The 18762-nt window shown below is 36.6% G+C and overlaps 1 protein-coding gene across 1 annotated transcript in view; it reads right to left on the minus strand.

The window, feature by feature from the left end:
• Positions 1-18762, minus strand: part of LOC106878382 (uncharacterized) — a 40942-nt gene that overhangs the window by 14201 nt on the left and 7979 nt on the right. The window contains exons 2-5 of the mRNA XM_089364291.1: positions 5760-5909; positions 4852-5363; positions 3123-3215; positions 415-502 (exon numbers count right to left, since the gene is read on the minus strand). Of these exons, the coding sequence (XP_089220417.1) occupies positions 415-502; positions 3123-3215; positions 4852-5363; positions 5760-5909 (843 nt within the window). The remainder of the gene's footprint in view (positions 1-414; positions 503-3122; positions 3216-4851; positions 5364-5759; positions 5910-18762) is intronic.

Below are 18762 nucleotides of genomic sequence, written 5' to 3' on the forward strand. Positions count from 1 at the left end.
CAACTTTCGTCGTTTCCAGTTACGTACTTTTCGGTTTCACGTTTTTTAATCTTTTTTTTTTTAAATAAACCTCAACTTCAGTCGATTTAGCTGGCTTTACATCGATCTCAGCAAAGATATTTGAAAGCATAGATCGAAAAAGCATGGTACCTAATTTTTATAGAACCTGTTTTGAAACAAGATCCTCAATAATACTAGTTAGTATAAAATGTGTCGATGTCATATTTTGAATTCTTGAACATCCCACAATGTGTGCCATTTTAATCCTCTCTCCAAATGATTAATACTTTAAATACTTGTGTGGTATTAATTAGATTTGAAACATGGACTTATATGGTTTTTAATTATCGACATGAATAAATAAATACATTAATAAAGCGAGTAATGAAGAGATCAAACATGAATGATTTTTACCAGCAACTGATTGTTCCTTCTTAGCTGGCAGAGAAGGTAGAAAGTTATGTTCTGTTGTCGTTATAACTTGTCTGTCTGTAAGTGAGACCTAAAAATAATGATGAACATATTTTAAAATCATACATGGATGTTATTCACTTATATGCATACATACATCCACATATACACACGCACACATACATACATATATACATACATGCAAAATTGAAGAAAGTGGAGCCAACAAGGAGTACGGTTAGACAGTTATTTTTTAATCGCTACAATTGTTTCCACCCAACGTCAGCTTTCATTAAGCAAGAATATGCGAGCTCATCTCTAGCTGAGAAATTCTCTCATCAACTTCTACAAATTGGAAATGGGGCCTTACCGTCGAACAACATGTACTTGCAACAGCATGCACTGCAATGTGGGCACATGGGGTCTACATTGGCCGAGCTTTAAAAAAGATATTTCCCACATTGCAAGACAACTTCAAAAACATAGCATAGTTCGCAGAGAGAGCTATTTTAGTACCTCGGAATGAAAGCGGTGATAAAGTAAACTATGAACTCCTCCACATTCTACCTGGAGATGCTTCAACGTTTGTCTCTATTGATATTACCATCGATGAACATGCCGCTCTTCAGTATCAAGTTGGATTACTGAACTCTCTACAACCCACAGGACTACCACCTCATAAGTCGTTCCTAAAGAAAGGTTCACCTACCATGCTCTTGAGGAATTTGAACCCACCACGACTATGCAATGGTACAAGATTAGCTGTAACTACAATGACAAGTCATGTCCTAGAAGCAGCCGTTATTGCCGGCTGCCATCGGGGAGAGATTGCATACATTCCACGCATGCCCCTTATTCCCTTAAATGTGCCATTTCAATTCCAGTGCCTCCAGTTCTCAGTGCGATTGTGCTTCGCTATGACAATCAACAAAGCCTAGAGTGAAACTTTAAAAATTGTGGGTTTCAATTTACAAACACCCTGTTTTTCTCATGGACAATTGTACGTCGCATGCTCTCGAGTTAGCAGTGCAGATGACTTGTATATTTATTCTACCAGCGCTGGACTTACACAAAACATAATTTACTCAGAAGCATTTTTGGCTTCATTTAACATATGTTGAAGTGTGCAGTCTGCCTAAACATTACAGAGATGGTGCGTTTCACAATGAAGCAGCTTTCTTTCCATGTATCTTACTTTCTGCAATATGGATAACTCTACGTCTCCATACGTCATTCAATTCTTTACATCCGTAAGTCTGGGTCATTTTGGGAGGCAATGTTAGGATTTCGTTCTAATCTACATGTTTTTTGGTGTCGACAATTTCAGCATTGTCCATCACAGAATGACCGAAAAACATGTTTATAAAGAAGAGTTATTTGCTTCACACTCCTCGTGTACAGATTCTACCGATAAGAAAGAAACAAATAATACTATGTGGCTGTAGGTCACAAAACCCGGGCAACGCCGGGTTGCATTGCTAGTATGTGTGTGTGTATATATATATATATATATATATATATATATATATATATATATATATATAGACTTACTTGTAAAATAGGACGTGTGCGTTCAATAATGTAATAATACAAAGAATATATATACATGTATACACACATATATGTACATACTTACATCTACATGTGTATATACGTGCATATCAGGGTACAGGACGTTAGAACAATAAACTACAGACAACGGAACGAACACATAGGAAAACGGAAAGCCCCTTGGAATATCCCTTCATCAGCTGTCTCTATTCTATCTAGACGTTTCGAAGACCAGACATCCACAATGATCTCATATATCTTGAGGGAGTCATTAACAAATCAACACCTGTACTTTGTATGCATTCATTTGAAAGCAATACGTATAAAGCAGAGACATTCAGCCGCGCGTCCCAATGAGACACTCCCTTTGGTCGAACACCTTCACCGTTCTCACCAACGAACGAGCCTCTACATCAATCTTCCTTGATCTGGATCTTTTAAAAATTTGTTTCAGTCATTGGAGTGCGGTCATACTGGAGCATCGCCTTGAAGGACCTTTGTCAAACAAATCGATCCCAGTAATTAGGCTCTCACATTTTGCACTTACTCTATCTCTTCCGTTTGTCGAGCCACTAAGTTACGGAGACGTAAATGATTCAACACAGATTCGTTTAATACCAACACCATCTAACTAGTGAACTGTGTGGCAGCTTGAAAAAGGTAGAAATAGCAGCCAAATCTTATCCAAATCACAACTTACAGACTTGGAAGAAAAAAAAGAAGGGCATTAGATAATGAAGTCATGACTGCTCTTTGAAAAGACCACAGCTGGGATGACTTTGATTATACATAGGCTCTAGAAGACATGACCTGTGGTTAAACAACAATAACAGCCAAATAGTATATCTATTTCCAGACGTAGTTTTCTATGACACTGTTTTATGAGGTTTCGTTGGAATTGGTTCACAAAGGATTCGTCAATTAACTCTTAGAATATTTAAATCAGTATTTCCTAAGGTGGAGTGTAACACGGTCCGTTCATGTTAGGACACAAGTTTTTCTTTTTTTTTTTTAACCGAAGTTGGGTGTGGGGAAAAAAAGAAAATGGTTGAGAAACATTTATTCAGATGGAAATATTCTAAAGTCAGGAGAATTAACGTTTCACAAGAGCCCCACTGAAACTTATTTTGAGATAAATGGTATATTATATTTCTACTTGCTTTAGAAGTGGCATCATCATTTATTGAAGGTCCATGGCATTGCTTCTTTGCTAATTTAGGGTCCGGTGAGAGAACAAGCTGAGAAATATAGCCCTGAAACAGATAAGATTACAAGAGAGCGTGAATTACAGTTGAATATTGCTGAAATTGCATACGTTTGTCACAGTCTAGTTCGTTGGTTCTCTTTCTTTTTTTTTCAGTTTGTATCACACTGGAGACCAAACAAAAAATTACTGAAGCATTTAGCGTAGAAAGTGTTTTGTTGTTTTAAATCTGTTTTATTAATCATGCCGGAGGATAAAATTGTGAATAACACGTTTTCAAGACGTTTAAGTATTAGTGTGGATTTTCGAAAGCCTTCAATTAAATATTTTTTTTAAAAAAGGAAAACATGCGGTGCAGCGATACGCAACGGCGCACCGATGAAGGACCAGTGATCTAGTTTATGAGATTAATTTATAAATGCAAGGTTTAATCAATTATCGAAGAAAAATAAAAACGTGTAGATTACTAATCCATAATTAGAATTAATACTAATGTCTTTCAAAGATTTTCGTGAGAAATATCAATCGTAATTTGGAACTGTTTGCCATTCTAGGATGGAGCTTTTTCGAAGCAGTTAACGGGACCTTGACTTACCATTGAAGATTCCAGTTCCGTGTTATGTGGCGGAAACAAGTTTGATATGAGGAGGAATGAAATAAAGTAGCTAAACAGGAAACGAGCCAGTATTGGAGATCGATTCCACTGGATCATATAGTAACACGTGATAGAACTATTTCAGACCTATTCGGCTGTAATGTTAATGTCTCTATCGGAAACTATCATCAAACTTCAATTGAATTGCCTAATCAACTATGAAATGCTGATATGCTTAGAAAAACCATTTGTTTTTTTAATTATAAACGATGATATTGGTTTGTTTAAGAATAGTAATTCTGTGGTTCCAGGGTTTTCAGCTCCATCTGAAAATTTTCATTTTTATGACATAAAAGCAAAATCAGAGACAATTTCGAATTAACATTTATTTTCAGTCTCTGCAACCAGATCTCCTTCCCTTAGATACTGACTGCGCGGATGTTGTTTTGTGATAACCGCAATCACAAAAGTTCATTTATACTTTTGTTTGATATGAAAATGCACGACCTTTTATCTTCATAATCTACAAAAATTCATCGAGCAACGTCATATACCTAAAAGTATCATGGCATCTCTAAATTCTACTTTTTCACCAACAAGAAATAGAAAATAATACTTCAATGTTATGAAAAACTTTTTCCAGTTCCCAATAACCTGCAGTTTTTGTATTCGATTTGCAAGACTCGTGTGTTGAAACAAATCTTATTGTGTCTTGAGAAGGTCATTATGCCAATAATATAGTCAATCGGTTAAATATCTAACCAACTAAACTAACCGGTCGTTTGTTTGTTAATTAAACAATCAAGGCAGAACTTGAAGAGAGCGGACATGTCTTTTGATGAGGTCGCGAATAGCGACGAAAGGATTTTGAAAAACAAACAACCGATTGATTTTTAACCAACACATTGAACAAACAATCGATTGGTTAGCTATTTGACCAATTGACTAACAATAAAGAAATAATACTGAACCAATGCGTGTATTATTATTATTAGTGTAATGAGTCTCCAAAGACACAACAAAATAATTTGTATCTGTTCTAGGTTGTATTGTAGAAAAAGAAATCAAACAAAAGAATTGAAATACTTACTTCGAAGGAAGAATTCTTGCATGTAACATTTGCCCCAATAGAAAGTGTGAGATTGTTTCCGACATAAGCCCTTCTTGATCGAATAAGTGTATGAGAATGCTCGTGAGTACAATCGAAATACAATGTCACAGAATTTCCCTTCAGACTCAAGGAGAATTGGTGCCATCGTTGATTTAATAGGTCTACATGGAAAATAGCTGTCTCTGTCTCTGTGCTATGCGACGTCAATTCTCTGTGTTCGATTCTTAGGAGTTTAGTCCCGAACCAAATTCCTAGTAAGACTTTGTTGGAAGAATCAGTTAAGGCTAATACATAACCATTACTGTTGGAGGAGAACTTCGCTGTGACAAAGAGAGAAAAGTCGTGTGGAAAGCCTGATGGAAATAGAGTTGACAGCTGCCGTTGAGAAGATTTCCCAGGAATTACGGTAAAAAGTCTGGAAGGCTTCTTAGAATTTATCTTTTGGTTCTTGGCATTATTTATACGAAAAAGTTTTAACAAATTGTTGACACCTGTAATGAAAAGATGTTAAGACTATGAAATACAAAATATATCCTTCTATTGAAGGCACAAAATTGCTGCCCCTGTGTCAAAATTAGAAACAGTTAACTATGAAATCAAAACGCTCCAATACTTTAAAGCAATGATTCCCAGCCTGGGGTCCGCAAAGGTAGTACTGGGGGTCCGTAAAGTAAATTCAAAATTTCATATATATAAATATATATATATATATATATGAGGATAAGCATATTAAAAGGGTCTCCGGGAAAACACATTTAATTAAATACAAGGGTTGGGAATCACTGGTTTAAAGTAACTGAATGAAGAAACGGAGGATAGCATGGCATGAGCTTACGATCGTTTCAATTTTCATTAGCGAGTAAACCGCAATAGGAAACCAGGATTACCTTCACAAGGAAACGTGTTACAATGTCGAAAGTCTTTCATTACACCTTTGCAATTTGATGAAGTCGAATTAAAACAGCGACGCTTCCGGACTTGTATTCCTCCATCGCAATTCCTTCTGCACGAACTCCAAGCACTCCATGATTGCCAACCTGTAACAGATAAATGATGTTTTTATATGTGTGTGTGTGTGTGTGTGTGTGTGTGTGTGTGTGTGTGTGTGTGTGTGTGTGTGTGTGTGTGTGTGTGAACATTAGTATATGCACCGTGGATACGTTGTGTTCGTATGGTATGTATAAATGTTTATAATTATGTACTTCTAGTTATGTCATAGTGAGGACGGTAAAGTGGTATTACATGCCGAAACCAGAAATCGATCCATGACTAAACTTTTTCAAAAAATCTTTTTCGTTCACTCCTTCGCTTTCAGCGCGTGTCTATGTGATAGATAAAGTAGTTTAGAGCCATTTGGCGTCCTCTTCTAGCATGTGGCATTACTTGGTAGTTGCCCTTATTATAATTTTATAATTATATTCATAAAATTATATACTTTATGTGTGTGTGTGGGGGGGGGGGGGGGGGGTTTAAAATACCTACTTACAACCGCCTTACATGTTTACTATGGAGAAATATATCATTGTTAGTACTTATATACAAAAAATTGCAATAAACCTTATGTAACACTTAAACTCACTCTTCTCACGCACACACACGAACGTATGTATATATATATATATATATATATATATATATATATATATATATATATATATATATATATATATATATATATATATACATATATATATATGCTTGTGTGTAAATGTATATATGTGTATACATATAATACATACATATACATGCATACAAACTCACACAGACAGACAGACAGACAAATAGATAGATAGATAGATAGATAGATACATACATACATACATACATACATACATACATACATACATGGATAGACGTAAGTATATACCGAGAGAAAGAGAGAGAGAGAGAGAGAGAGAGAGAGAGAGAGTATGTGTGAGAGATAGGGAGAGAGAGAGAGAGGGGCGTATCAACATTACGAGACGTTACAAAGAAGCTAATAAATTAATCCCCAGATACTTCAGTTGAGGAACCTAAAACTATGTTTATAAAGATTTGGTTAGTAACACTTGCGTAAGGGTCATTACATCAACGCTGCGGTGGGTCGGAAACCATAGCTGTTTGCCTCTCGTTACCCGTCGTGTAGTTACCGTAATAATTTATTGCTTTGACTCGATTCGCTCGGTTATAATGGCCGACATGTTTAGCCAGTCGTTAAGAGAATGTCGTCAAAAAAAAAAAAAAGATTGAATTTATTGTCTCGGATATTATTCTTTCTAACTGTTTATTGTTCTGTTTAAGTGCTTCAAATAATAAAATATGAAAAGAAAAAAAAAACCTTTTGCCTCTTTGGTTTTGTGAAAGGGAAGTTCCTTCATAATAATGTTAGCAGATCTTATAAGCGTTTCTTTTTGGCGATTAATAGATGAAAGACAAAGTAAATTATATATATATATATATATATATATATATATATATATATATATATATATATCAGAATAAAGATAGTGAAATGTCGCCAGCTTTATAGATTTAGTATATCATCTGTTTTGAGATACCAGCTGATAACTCATGATAAAACGAACGAAACATTTTACAATTTTCTAAATCTGTTTCCGCCTTGGAGACGCAAAACCTCGCCATTGGGAAAAGATTCAACTGTAAAACTCATTATTTTACAAAGAGTGTGTTCTGCTGTGAGAAGGAGAGATCTAGGAATCATCATTATTTATTAATCTGTAGTTACATAAACGTTGGTATGAGAATCGGTAGCTCGGCAGCCAGAGTATCTTGCGATATTGAATTGTGCCATTTTACATACCGTGTTCAAATCATGTTGGGACCAACTCTATCTTTCATCCTCCCGGAATCAAAAACATAAACAACCAATCAAATACCGGAATTGATCACTTCTTCTGTTTCTTAAAACCTGTAGGTTTTAATCTATTGGCAAGAAAGTAATTTCATTAGTTTTTGACAGTAAACATATCAATTGATCGTTCGGTTCTTTGGAAGCAGCTCAAAATATACACTTCCTTTGTAATCCCACCAAATTGACAGCATGACCCTTTTTTGAGACAATCCATTTTTCCTCACCAGTGATGATTCGTTTTAAAAAAAGATCGATTTCATTGTGTTTGAGACAAATAGCGCAAATATTGATCCGTTATGTTAAGTGAATCTCTTTCAATTTATGTAGAACCTAAATATCGAGCTTCTTAACAAGTTTAAGACATTCTAAGTGATTTTCAGTTGTTGTGTGTGATGCATTTAACCTTTTTGCAATCTCTCGCACAGTTATATGACAATCAGATTCAATTATGGCTGTGATTCGGTCATCATCAACTTCAGTAGGTCGACCTGAACGTTGGTCATCTTTGCGTGAAAAATCTCCAGAACGGAACTTTTAAAACTATTTCTTACATGTACGTTTTGTTAAGCAATCAACACCATAAACTCTTTGTGAGCCTCAGCAGTTTTCTTGCCTTTACGGAAATATAAAAGCAAAATATGGCGAAAATGTTCGTCTTTGCACTCCATGTTAAAATTGACAGTGAACTCACAACTGTAAACAAAATTACTCATAGTTTGCTACTAAAGTAAGCTAAAAGTAACGGCTATCAAATGTCAAAAGGAAAAAAATCATAACATTGACAAAAGTCATTTAAAAAATCGTAACTCTATCTATTTACGAAAAACGAAATTACTTTCTTGCCAACGCAATATGTTAGAAATAATTGCTCTTTAGTTAAGAATGATAATAATAATAAAAAGAGCCCTATCAATTTAACGTTTTCACGGTGGGGGAGACTTGGTATGTAAATAGACCTTTAATTGCTGCTAAATTTTGTAATGAGCTTTTTCAATGTATCAGGATGATGTTTCATAATACATTGCTTTCTTTATTTATCTAATCTCTTTTTCTAATGGGTTTATCTTTGACTTCCTAGTCCCCCTCCCACCAGATGTTATATATTCCGAGAGAAAAGGCTTGGCGCTTTGTGTGCCAAATGTATCGTACAACAGTAAATGTAAATGAAGTAACTATTGATCATTGACAATATTCAGTGAGTTTTTGTCGCTTAATAACGTTATAATCGAATACATCAAAGTGGCTTTTTTTTTTTTTTTACATCACTTGTATCCTTGATTATTGAAAACCAGGCGTGAGCAAACGTTTTCGAGAAGCGGACCACATGAGAAATAGTTCATCGTAGGGCGGGTCGCACTATTAAAGAAATTCAAGGTAATTTATTTGCTTAGCATGTCATTCAGAAAAAAAAAGGTCTCCCGGGCTGCAGTTTGACTATGGCTGTTGTAAACAACTCTTTGAGTCGCCATGCTGTCGCCAGAATTTCTATTTGGAGTTCCTTCAAACTGTATCGTTTCATATATTAAGCTTCAACAACTAAAGACTAAACCCTTACGCGCCATCCGTTTTGTTTACTACCAAGTCCAGACTAACAAAGAAGGCAGCGAATTGGCAGAGTCAACATCGGATAGGAGTATTCGTGGAGTTTGTTTCGCTTCTCTGGGCTCTGGGTTCAAAGTCCACCGAGATCAACTCTTCCTTTTACCCATTCGTGGTCGATAAAAAAAGAACCAATCTAGGGTGGTGCATTGGCGGAAATGTTAAGTACGTCGGATGAGATGTATTGCAGCCTTTGCCCCGGATCTTTGTGTTCTGAGTTCAAATCCTGTCTCAGCCTGTCAGTTTAATATCTCTATACTTGGGTTTGTGTATATAAAATTTTGCTTGATGGAGTATTTGTCTGTTGGTGTGTGTGTGTGTGTGTGTGTGTGTGTGTGTGTGTGTGTGTGCGTGTATGCGAGTGTCTAATGGGGTGGGGGTGAAGGGTGAGGGGTATAAAACTTTGACATTCTTTGATAATTGGACAAATAAATTGCTGGCTTATCATGGAACCAACCCATTCTTCAACACAATGTCAAGAAAAACACAAATAACCATATATGTATGTGGTATGCGTGTATATATATATATATATATATATATATATATACACACACATATATGTATGCCTATACGTATATATACATGCATGCATACACACATATACTTGTAAGTATACATACATACATATATATATATATATACACATACACGCCTACATACATAGATGCATAGCACTTATCATACATTATTATCTATATATACACGCACACACACGCGCGCGCGCATACACACACACCATCTCGTAAAGTTGACCACTTCGGTATTTGGCACGTTTTGTTGCTGTGAACGAGGTGAGGATAACAAGTTGCGATCTGTTTTCCATTATAAGACAATTCAGACGAAAGGACAGACGAACAGGAAACCTGTGAAACTCGTCAACCAACAATAAGAAGGTCTTCGTTGTTTGCTTAAAGGTATTGATGCTTTATACTACTACTACTACTGCTGCTGCTGCTGCTTCTACTGCTGCTGCTGCTGCTGCTGCTGCTGCTGCTTCTACTGCTGTTGCTGCTTCTACTGCTGCTACGAAAAGGTGGTACCACAGTCAATGAAAGTTATCCGATTCATGGTTATTGCTCGTCGAAAACTACGATTACAAAGACATGTTGCAGAAAAATGGAGAAAGGTAAGGACGGATACAGAGGGAGAGAAAGAGAGACGAAAAAGGGTGGTATATATCCGGTTGTTTAACCTTGTCCTCATTGAGCAAGCCTATGATCAGAGGCATTCCATTCTGACCATCCAACCTGTTTGTATATCCAGGAGTATATTGTGCAACATATTTCGCCTTTTTTAAAGAAAATAAAACATGATTCGAGGGAGATTTTGCAGTTACTTCTAGCAGGTCTAGTAACAGCGTAGACCAGTCATGGGGAATTTTCGGCCCGCGAGACATTTCGAATGGCATATCTTCAGGTGTAATGCACTATTGTCAACCATTTTCTTTCACGTTAGCCTATCAACTTTTCTATCTCTTCTTTGGTCTAATTCAAAATAGCCGTACATGCAGACAATCGTTATATATATATATATATATATATATATATATATATACAGTAATCTCGTCATATCGTGGTTCACCTATTGTGCACTCAGTACATCGCAAATTTTTCTGGCTAATATGTAAATTTATATAGCGAACTCCTCAGTATATCTCGGGTTTCTGCGGTTGATAGGTATTCATATTTTTTTTAGATTCTAATTATTTTTGTGGTAAAATAAGCATTTTCACGTCTAAAAATTAATAAATAGATAAATAAAAATACAGTACAGTATTGCACCGTATAACACATTAATTAAAATATATTAAAAGAAAATACGTAATCTATTGTAGATGAGTAAACAAAGAATCGCACATACAGTATGGGAAGCGAAACACGGGAGGCGAGTGTGTGGTGTTTTGCATTTATGTCCAAAATTGTGAACTTATTTCAAGCTACTTACCACATAGCCGCACCTATGTAAAATTTATTATCAAAATTTCTAAGCTAACATCTACTTTGTTGAGATACATTTGTGCTTCTTTTTCTGAAGTTACTCTGACAACGGCGGCCCAGTCTCCCGAGAATATAAGCGATGTTTAAATTGGTGAGGAAAATTGCGACTCTCTTTGTTATTGGTTGCGATGGAATAGAAGTGTGAAAACTGCCGTTAGGAAATGTCAGTTTATCAATGTTTATTCAAATATGTCAAATTTAGGAAACTGTCAGCTCGTTAAAGCTGATGTCATCAAGCATAAAGAAATATTACTGTATGTGTGGCGGAATCTCTAAGCTAACCCCAGCTGTTTGTAGATAAATATGTGCGTGAGTGCACGCATCGAGGCGTGTGTGAGTGTCTTTTGGTGCGTGCGTGTGTCAAAGTAAATACTGTGCGGATTTGGATATGTGTGCATGCATGTATATATTTGTATACATGTAAGTATATATGCATTCATCCGTACACGGGTGTCTGTGTATGTATGTATGTATGTATGTATCTATCTATCTGTGTGTGTTAGTGTTTGTACAGAAGCCATATATACAGTAAGTCTAATAAACGAATGCTTAATCTCGCAGTGAAATTACGGCCATGAATAAACCACAACGCTTTCAATAGATTGAAATGAAAATCAAACCGACTAGTTTCGATTTTGGGTGACGTCATCAAGGATCGCTGCCTTCGCCTTCCAAGTTGCTCAAGTTAAACTACTTACAAATATAAACATAATTATGACAAACCTATAAAAAGTTTGACAGCCGAGCATTATCGACTTTTGACCCAGCACCGCCTTATTGTAAGTAAATGTGAAAACAGAACATTCATTAAATATGTTTAATAAACTAGTATATAAATTTCGTTACAGTTGTTGTAATTTTGTTTTTATTTACAATAAGTGGTTCTTTTCTTCACGTCGGCTGCTCAAAAGGTGAGATCAGTGATCTCTGACGAGTCTTTAATAAAAAAAAAATTTTTTAACGATATTAGCCTCACTTCCAGCTGACGAAAGCTCCGATGTTCAACCATGGAATCTATTTTCACACTGATATCAAATATTTTATTTGGTTACATTATTTATTATTTTATTATTCGATTTTCACTTTCAAACTGAAGCTAAGGCACCTTATTTAAATTCATACAGTAAATGGAGCATACATTATATATATATATATATATATATATATATATATATATATATATATATATGTAAGAACGACCGTGCAACCAAAGGAGAAATGGTGACGAATGGAAAACAGGCTCCTTTTTAACGCGTCGCACGGTCAACACAAAAATATAATGATATATGTTATAATACTATAACATAGAGGATTCGCATGCGGAATGCGAAGGAATGCCAGTAAGGAAAACGATAGAAACGCAACCGATAAAGATGAATAACAGTAAGATTTATTGGAACATTAAACTGTATGTCTGTGTGTGAGTGAATGCGACATATTAAAACACAATATAAGACTGGCCGTCATGTAAACAAAATAGTGTCTGTGTACAAATATATGTATGTGAATGCAAGAGATACAAAGCATAGAAAGAGTCTGTAACACAGGATAATAAGATACCAGTTCTGTTAAGGTACACAGTAGATTTGTAGGTCTGTATGAATGAGGTTAAGGCGTTGGGGCAGATCTAAGTCACTTGTACAGTTGAGGCTTCGATGCCGGGCCGGATTCTTGATACAGATGTTCTTCGCAGGTTGAACTCTGGCTGTTAATTTCGTGGTGAGGCGATCCACACAAACAGGGTTGAGAAGCTGCGGTTGCTGTTTGGTAGCTTGTGTACGTGGAGAAGTCATGTTGACGCTGGCGACGTTGCTGGTAGTACGTAGTTGAACGATGCTGTTGATGTCGTCGCTGGAACTGGCTGGTTGGTTGGTGCTGTGTGGTCTACGACCAGATCTTAGAAGATCTGTAGCCGCGACGAACTGGCGCGGATAATTTAGGCTATTTATAGGTACAGATAGTCTCCAGAGAGCATCATAAAAACACTCTCTCATGTGACCTTATTAGTGGCTATAGTTGGTCGGTTTGCGTCCTGGGGCGAAAGGACTGGAGACAATTGCCGCATAAATGAAAGTCAGTCAGGTGATGACACAGTAAGGCGGGAAAGAGTTGTTCCCTGCTACGCTCGCATTTGTTAATAAATAACCGTGAGAGAGGTGGTTTCACTACATATATATATAATTATAGTTATTAAAAAGGACATGCGTATCGATTTTCTCCGTAATTTACACACACACACACACACACACACATAGACACATGTATGTTTAATATATATATATGTATATGTTTATACATGTATATGTTTATATATGTATATATATATACATCTATATACATTAATATATATTCAAGTACATGTACATGTGTGCATATATATATATAAGTACATGTACATGTGTGCATATATATATATATATATATATATATATATATATATATATATATATATAAGGAAAATAAGTCAAGGTAGAAAATGCTAAAATAATTTTATCATGAAATACATTTTGTAAAGATTATTACCGGTTCAACTCTTTTCGACTTTTTCAACTAAGATTAAAACAAGAAAAATAATTAAATTGAAAATAATTAAATGAAATGTTTTGTAAATATTTCCATAGTCTTCAAATAGGTAGGTTATTTTCCTTTCTGAAGAGAGACAGACAGACAGAAGAAAGGAAAATGTCCTACCTATTTGAAGACTACGGAAATATTTACAAAACATTTCATTTAATTTTTTTTTCAATTTAATTGTTTTTCTTGTTTTACTCTTAGTTGAAAAAGTCGAAAAGAGTTGAACCGTTAATAATCTTTACAAAATTTATTTCCTGATAAAATTATTTTAGCATTTTCTACCTTGACTCATTTCCCTCATATATGTATGAACACACACACACACACACACACACACACACACACACACACACACACACACACACACACACACACACACATTCAGGGTAAAAAACGTGACTGAATTCGTTGCCATATCAGATATGGAATGTTATATTTCTAAGTTGGAACTCGGCCGCAGTCGATTTAGCGTATCTTTCCTGTGGGAGATGGGTGCAACGACTATCAGAAATAAATGTACATGGTTTCGGATGATGCATTGAGGTATTAAAGGGGCCCTGATGTATATTGATGTCACTTAAGTAGCTATTTGCATCAACATCTGTAGCCACGTTGGTGCCAAACGTGTGTTTCTTTAGCTTTTGGCAAGAAACTAAAGATACTGAAGCACACACCTTTGTTTGTGTAAACACACAGAATACTAAAACAATAAGGATTTCCGATTTAGACATAATACCAGTAATTTTCGAGGGAGATGGGATTATTCGGTATCATCGACTTAGTACTAATCTGGTACTTTACTATATCGACCCTGGAGGGGAAAAAAGCAAAGCTCCCTACGGTGGGGTTTGAATTCAAAGCGTGAAGAGCTAGAAGAAATGCCGCAAAGAATTTTTTTCGACGCACTAACGACACTTTTTTTTTCCACAGGAACTGAAAAAAACATTTAGGACAATTCAGACACAAAAGACATTAACGGAAAAATTGGTAACAAATCCCCCCCCCCCAATTGGGGAGTGCCACCCAAGAGCATCCAAGGAGTCCTACAGATCCTGGATCATCCCAACAGCCAAGGGAACCAAAGAGAAGTACCCCTCTCCCATTCGTGCTCTCAAGCCAATGTGCAGGCTCAGAGCAGGCCCATTCGCACGGGCCATCCTCGCTACATTTGTCCACCTTTTAACAAATTTACTAGGAAGTATCACATCCCTCTCAACCCTCTCTTTTCAGATGGAATATTAAAAAGTTGACGAGTCTTTGACCGACGAGGAAAGAGTCTGTCTTCAGTCCTTTCATCTGCTACAAAACCTCTTTCGCCGTAGCCACCAGACAGAGGAAAACTGTCTGCACTTCCCGGCCAAAGAAATGTGGCGGGTCGAAATTCACGATGGGGCTAGCCGATTGGTGAATCCGTCCTTCGACATAACAAGTCAGCAATGCTTGAGCACTGTACGGTCGCATGCCGTCGTTCTGCATCCATCTCAGGTAGACGTGGATGACAGCATTACCATGCCTGTAGAGTTTATCTCGAACTGACAATGTCCCCCAGTAGCAAAGCCGAGACAGTAGAAATTCTGGAAATTATCCATGGACCCTGGCGCGAAAATCCTCTTGAAAAGACCAGCCAGTTGATTGTCATCGACGTCCAGAGTTTCCCCCCAAAACCTCATCTCTCTTGCTCACCGCTAATCCTCTGTAGAACACCATTGCGAGACATCCACCAACCGCACGACTGACTGGCAGAGCGCCTGACAGCACTTAAGGTGCCTGGCATCCTGCCTCGGTCTACGTTTGTTCCAGGATTGCATCTGTGTCAAAAGGACGGGCTGTGGAAAAGCGAATCTTACAAACGGTGACCTCACCTGCTCTCCACCGACTCCTTCTAGTTAATTTTTGAACCTGTCACAACTTCGTAGTTCCTTGGAGTACTGCTGATCACCTATATACGTCATTACGTGACATCGTCCGTATATACTAAAACGGATCTTCTGTATCCTAATTGTCAAGGATACCTCTCGAAGCCTCCAGCTTCTACGGTAGATGCTCTACAGTCAGTACGTGCTGAGGGAAGCGGACCGATTGCATGATACTGAAAGATTCCGACAGGTGGCCATTTACTAAGACCACTGAGCAATGATGTTGTACATTGCAACGATTCAGTTTCTGAAGACGGGATCATAACTAGCCGCTTTCAGGACAGCCGAATAATAATAATAATAATAATAATAATAATCCTTTCTACTATAGGTACAAGGCCTGAAATTTGATGGGAGGGGACAAGTCGATTACATCGACCCCAGTGTTTCACTAGTACTTAATTTATCGACCCCAAAAGGATGAAAGGCAAAGTCGACCTCGGCGGAATTTGAACTCAGAACATAGTGACGGGTGAGCATTTCGTCCAGCGTGCTAACGATTCTGCCGGCTCGCCGCCTTATAATAACAATAATAATAATAATAATAATAATAATAATAAATTCAAATTTTGGCACAAGGCCAGCAACTTTCATTGATCCTAGATCGAGGCGGATGCTTTATATGATCAGCCCCGGAGAGATGAAAGGTAAAGTCAGGTTAAAGTAGAGTTCTTTATTGTAATAAATTAATGTGTAGTTTTGAATCATTATTATCATCATCGTTATCATCATCATCATCAATCAACGACGATACCAAAAACATCACAAAAGAAAAACTGTTATATCGATTAGATACAGAAAATGATGTTACATTATCAGCTTCCTTATAAAACCTAATAGAAAATAATACAGGATTTCAAACGATGCTCGAGGTTACACAACTTCTTAAAATAAGATACAACTTCAATACAAAAAAAAAAAGATGACGCTGGTTTATAAGACCTCCCAGGTTATATTTCTTCTCAAAACTATTCGACTGCATATTTTAACGAAAAAAAAAGAAAGAAAACTGGTTCTTGGATTAGGAATCCGTCTAAGTTATATAATTTTATTCAAAGTCTTAATCTTACACTTAAAACTTAATACAGCATAGCAACACTTTTGGGATAAACACAGAATTAATAACATATTCAGTCGTAATGTCTAGTCGTAAGTGTCATTAGAAACCGCTGCAATAGCTACTATGCTTTCTTGGCACGTCTGTTTCTTAATTTTTCTTCCATATCAAATTTGATTAATAACTTTTTTCCTATTATTTTGTCAGCCTAATTGATTTTTTTAATATATAATTTATACCTAAGTAATGCAATTATATTATAAATTATAGTTATTTCATGAAAAAAAAGAATTTTAACATCTCTCTCCAAAACGCTTATGTTTACATTCAGCCGGCGCCATCAGAAATAATGACTTTTTAAATATATACTTGGGGCGAATTTTCTTTTATAAACATTCAAGTTATTCCTTGTTTGTGTGTGTTTTAATTCCATATTTTCCATGCTTCTGTAGTAACGCCGTGCGCATGCGTGGAATTAAACAAACAAGCGTTCCCGCTTAATTCTATCTCTTTTACCGTCGGCCGACCATGAGCAAGGACGTGTTAAGCTGTCTCTCTACATCTTTCGGACTTACACTCGACAGCTCGCTTACAACTACAGAACAACGTCCCAACAACTATGCTCATACACACAGAAGCTGTAACAACAAGAACTAACGATACATATATTTACCACCTGAATAAATGATGTTTAAGTTGATAGTCTGGAGTTCAGCGTTCCGTTATATTCTAATTTTATAGTAGGAAAGTCAGGTATACATCTAAAGATGTATAACCCACTTTCTACTAAACTTCCATATAAATTCCGTTGCCTTCTCTAAGCGAAATGTCACTTCATTGTGCTTTTTATTTAAATACTTCTAACTTCATACTTGACATCTTTTCTGCTCTAGGCACAAAGCCCGAAATTTTGGGGGAGGGAGCCAGTCGGTTAGATCTGTAGTAACGCCGTGAGCATGCGTAGTCTCACGCATGCGTGGAATTAAACAAGCAAGCGTTCCCGCTCAATTCATTCTCTTTCTTGCTGGCCAGCAATAGAGCATGGACGTGTTTAGTTGTCACTCTCCATCTTTCGGACTTACACTCGACAACTCGCTCACATCTACATAACAACGTCCCAACAACTATGCTCACACACATAGAAGCTGTAACAACAAGAGCTAAAGATGTATATATTTACAACCTAAATAAAGTGTTGTTTAAGTTGATAGTCTGGAGTTCAGCGTTCAGTTATATTCTTAACTTTATATAGGAAAGTCAGGTATACATCTAATGATGTATAACCAACTTTCCTATACTGGTGACCCCCGACGTGATTCAAACACGCAGCCCACTGAGCTGCAAATACCCACTTTCTTATAAAGTGGTGATTCGACGAAGAAACAAACGCAGCATGGATTCTGGACTACCAACTTATAACTGGTGAACCTCGACTAAAGAACAAATACGGCCATGGAGACTGAATTACGTATTACCAACACCAACTGTTATGTTTCCCTCGGATGACTCGTAGAGATAACATAACGAGTTATACAATTTAATTATTACATTTATTGTTCAATTACATACAAAGAACGCACTCACCCAATGTTCGTTATGAATAAACAAAAGTCATGTCCGCCATATATATATCAATGACATTTTACCACGACAGTCCCACAAGACAACAACAATGAAACAATGAACTCAGACGAACCACATGACACACGGAACGTCAGACGAATTACATATCTAACAGTCCATATAACACCAACAAGCGCGGTTTTTATTCTCGCCTCTGTTAGAGTGGATTTTTCCACTCACGAAAAACAGACAAGAATTACAGCCTGCGACTTTCCAATTGTGTACTCAAAAAAAAAAAAAACTTGGTATAAAACTCTCGTGTACTGACTT

The sequence above is a fragment of the Octopus bimaculoides genome, chromosome 16 (genome assembly GCF_046866305.1).
Source record: "Octopus bimaculoides isolate indiv1 chromosome 16, ASM4686630v1, whole genome shotgun sequence".
Lineage (NCBI taxonomy): Eukaryota > Metazoa > Mollusca > Cephalopoda > Octopoda > Octopodidae > Octopus > Octopus bimaculoides.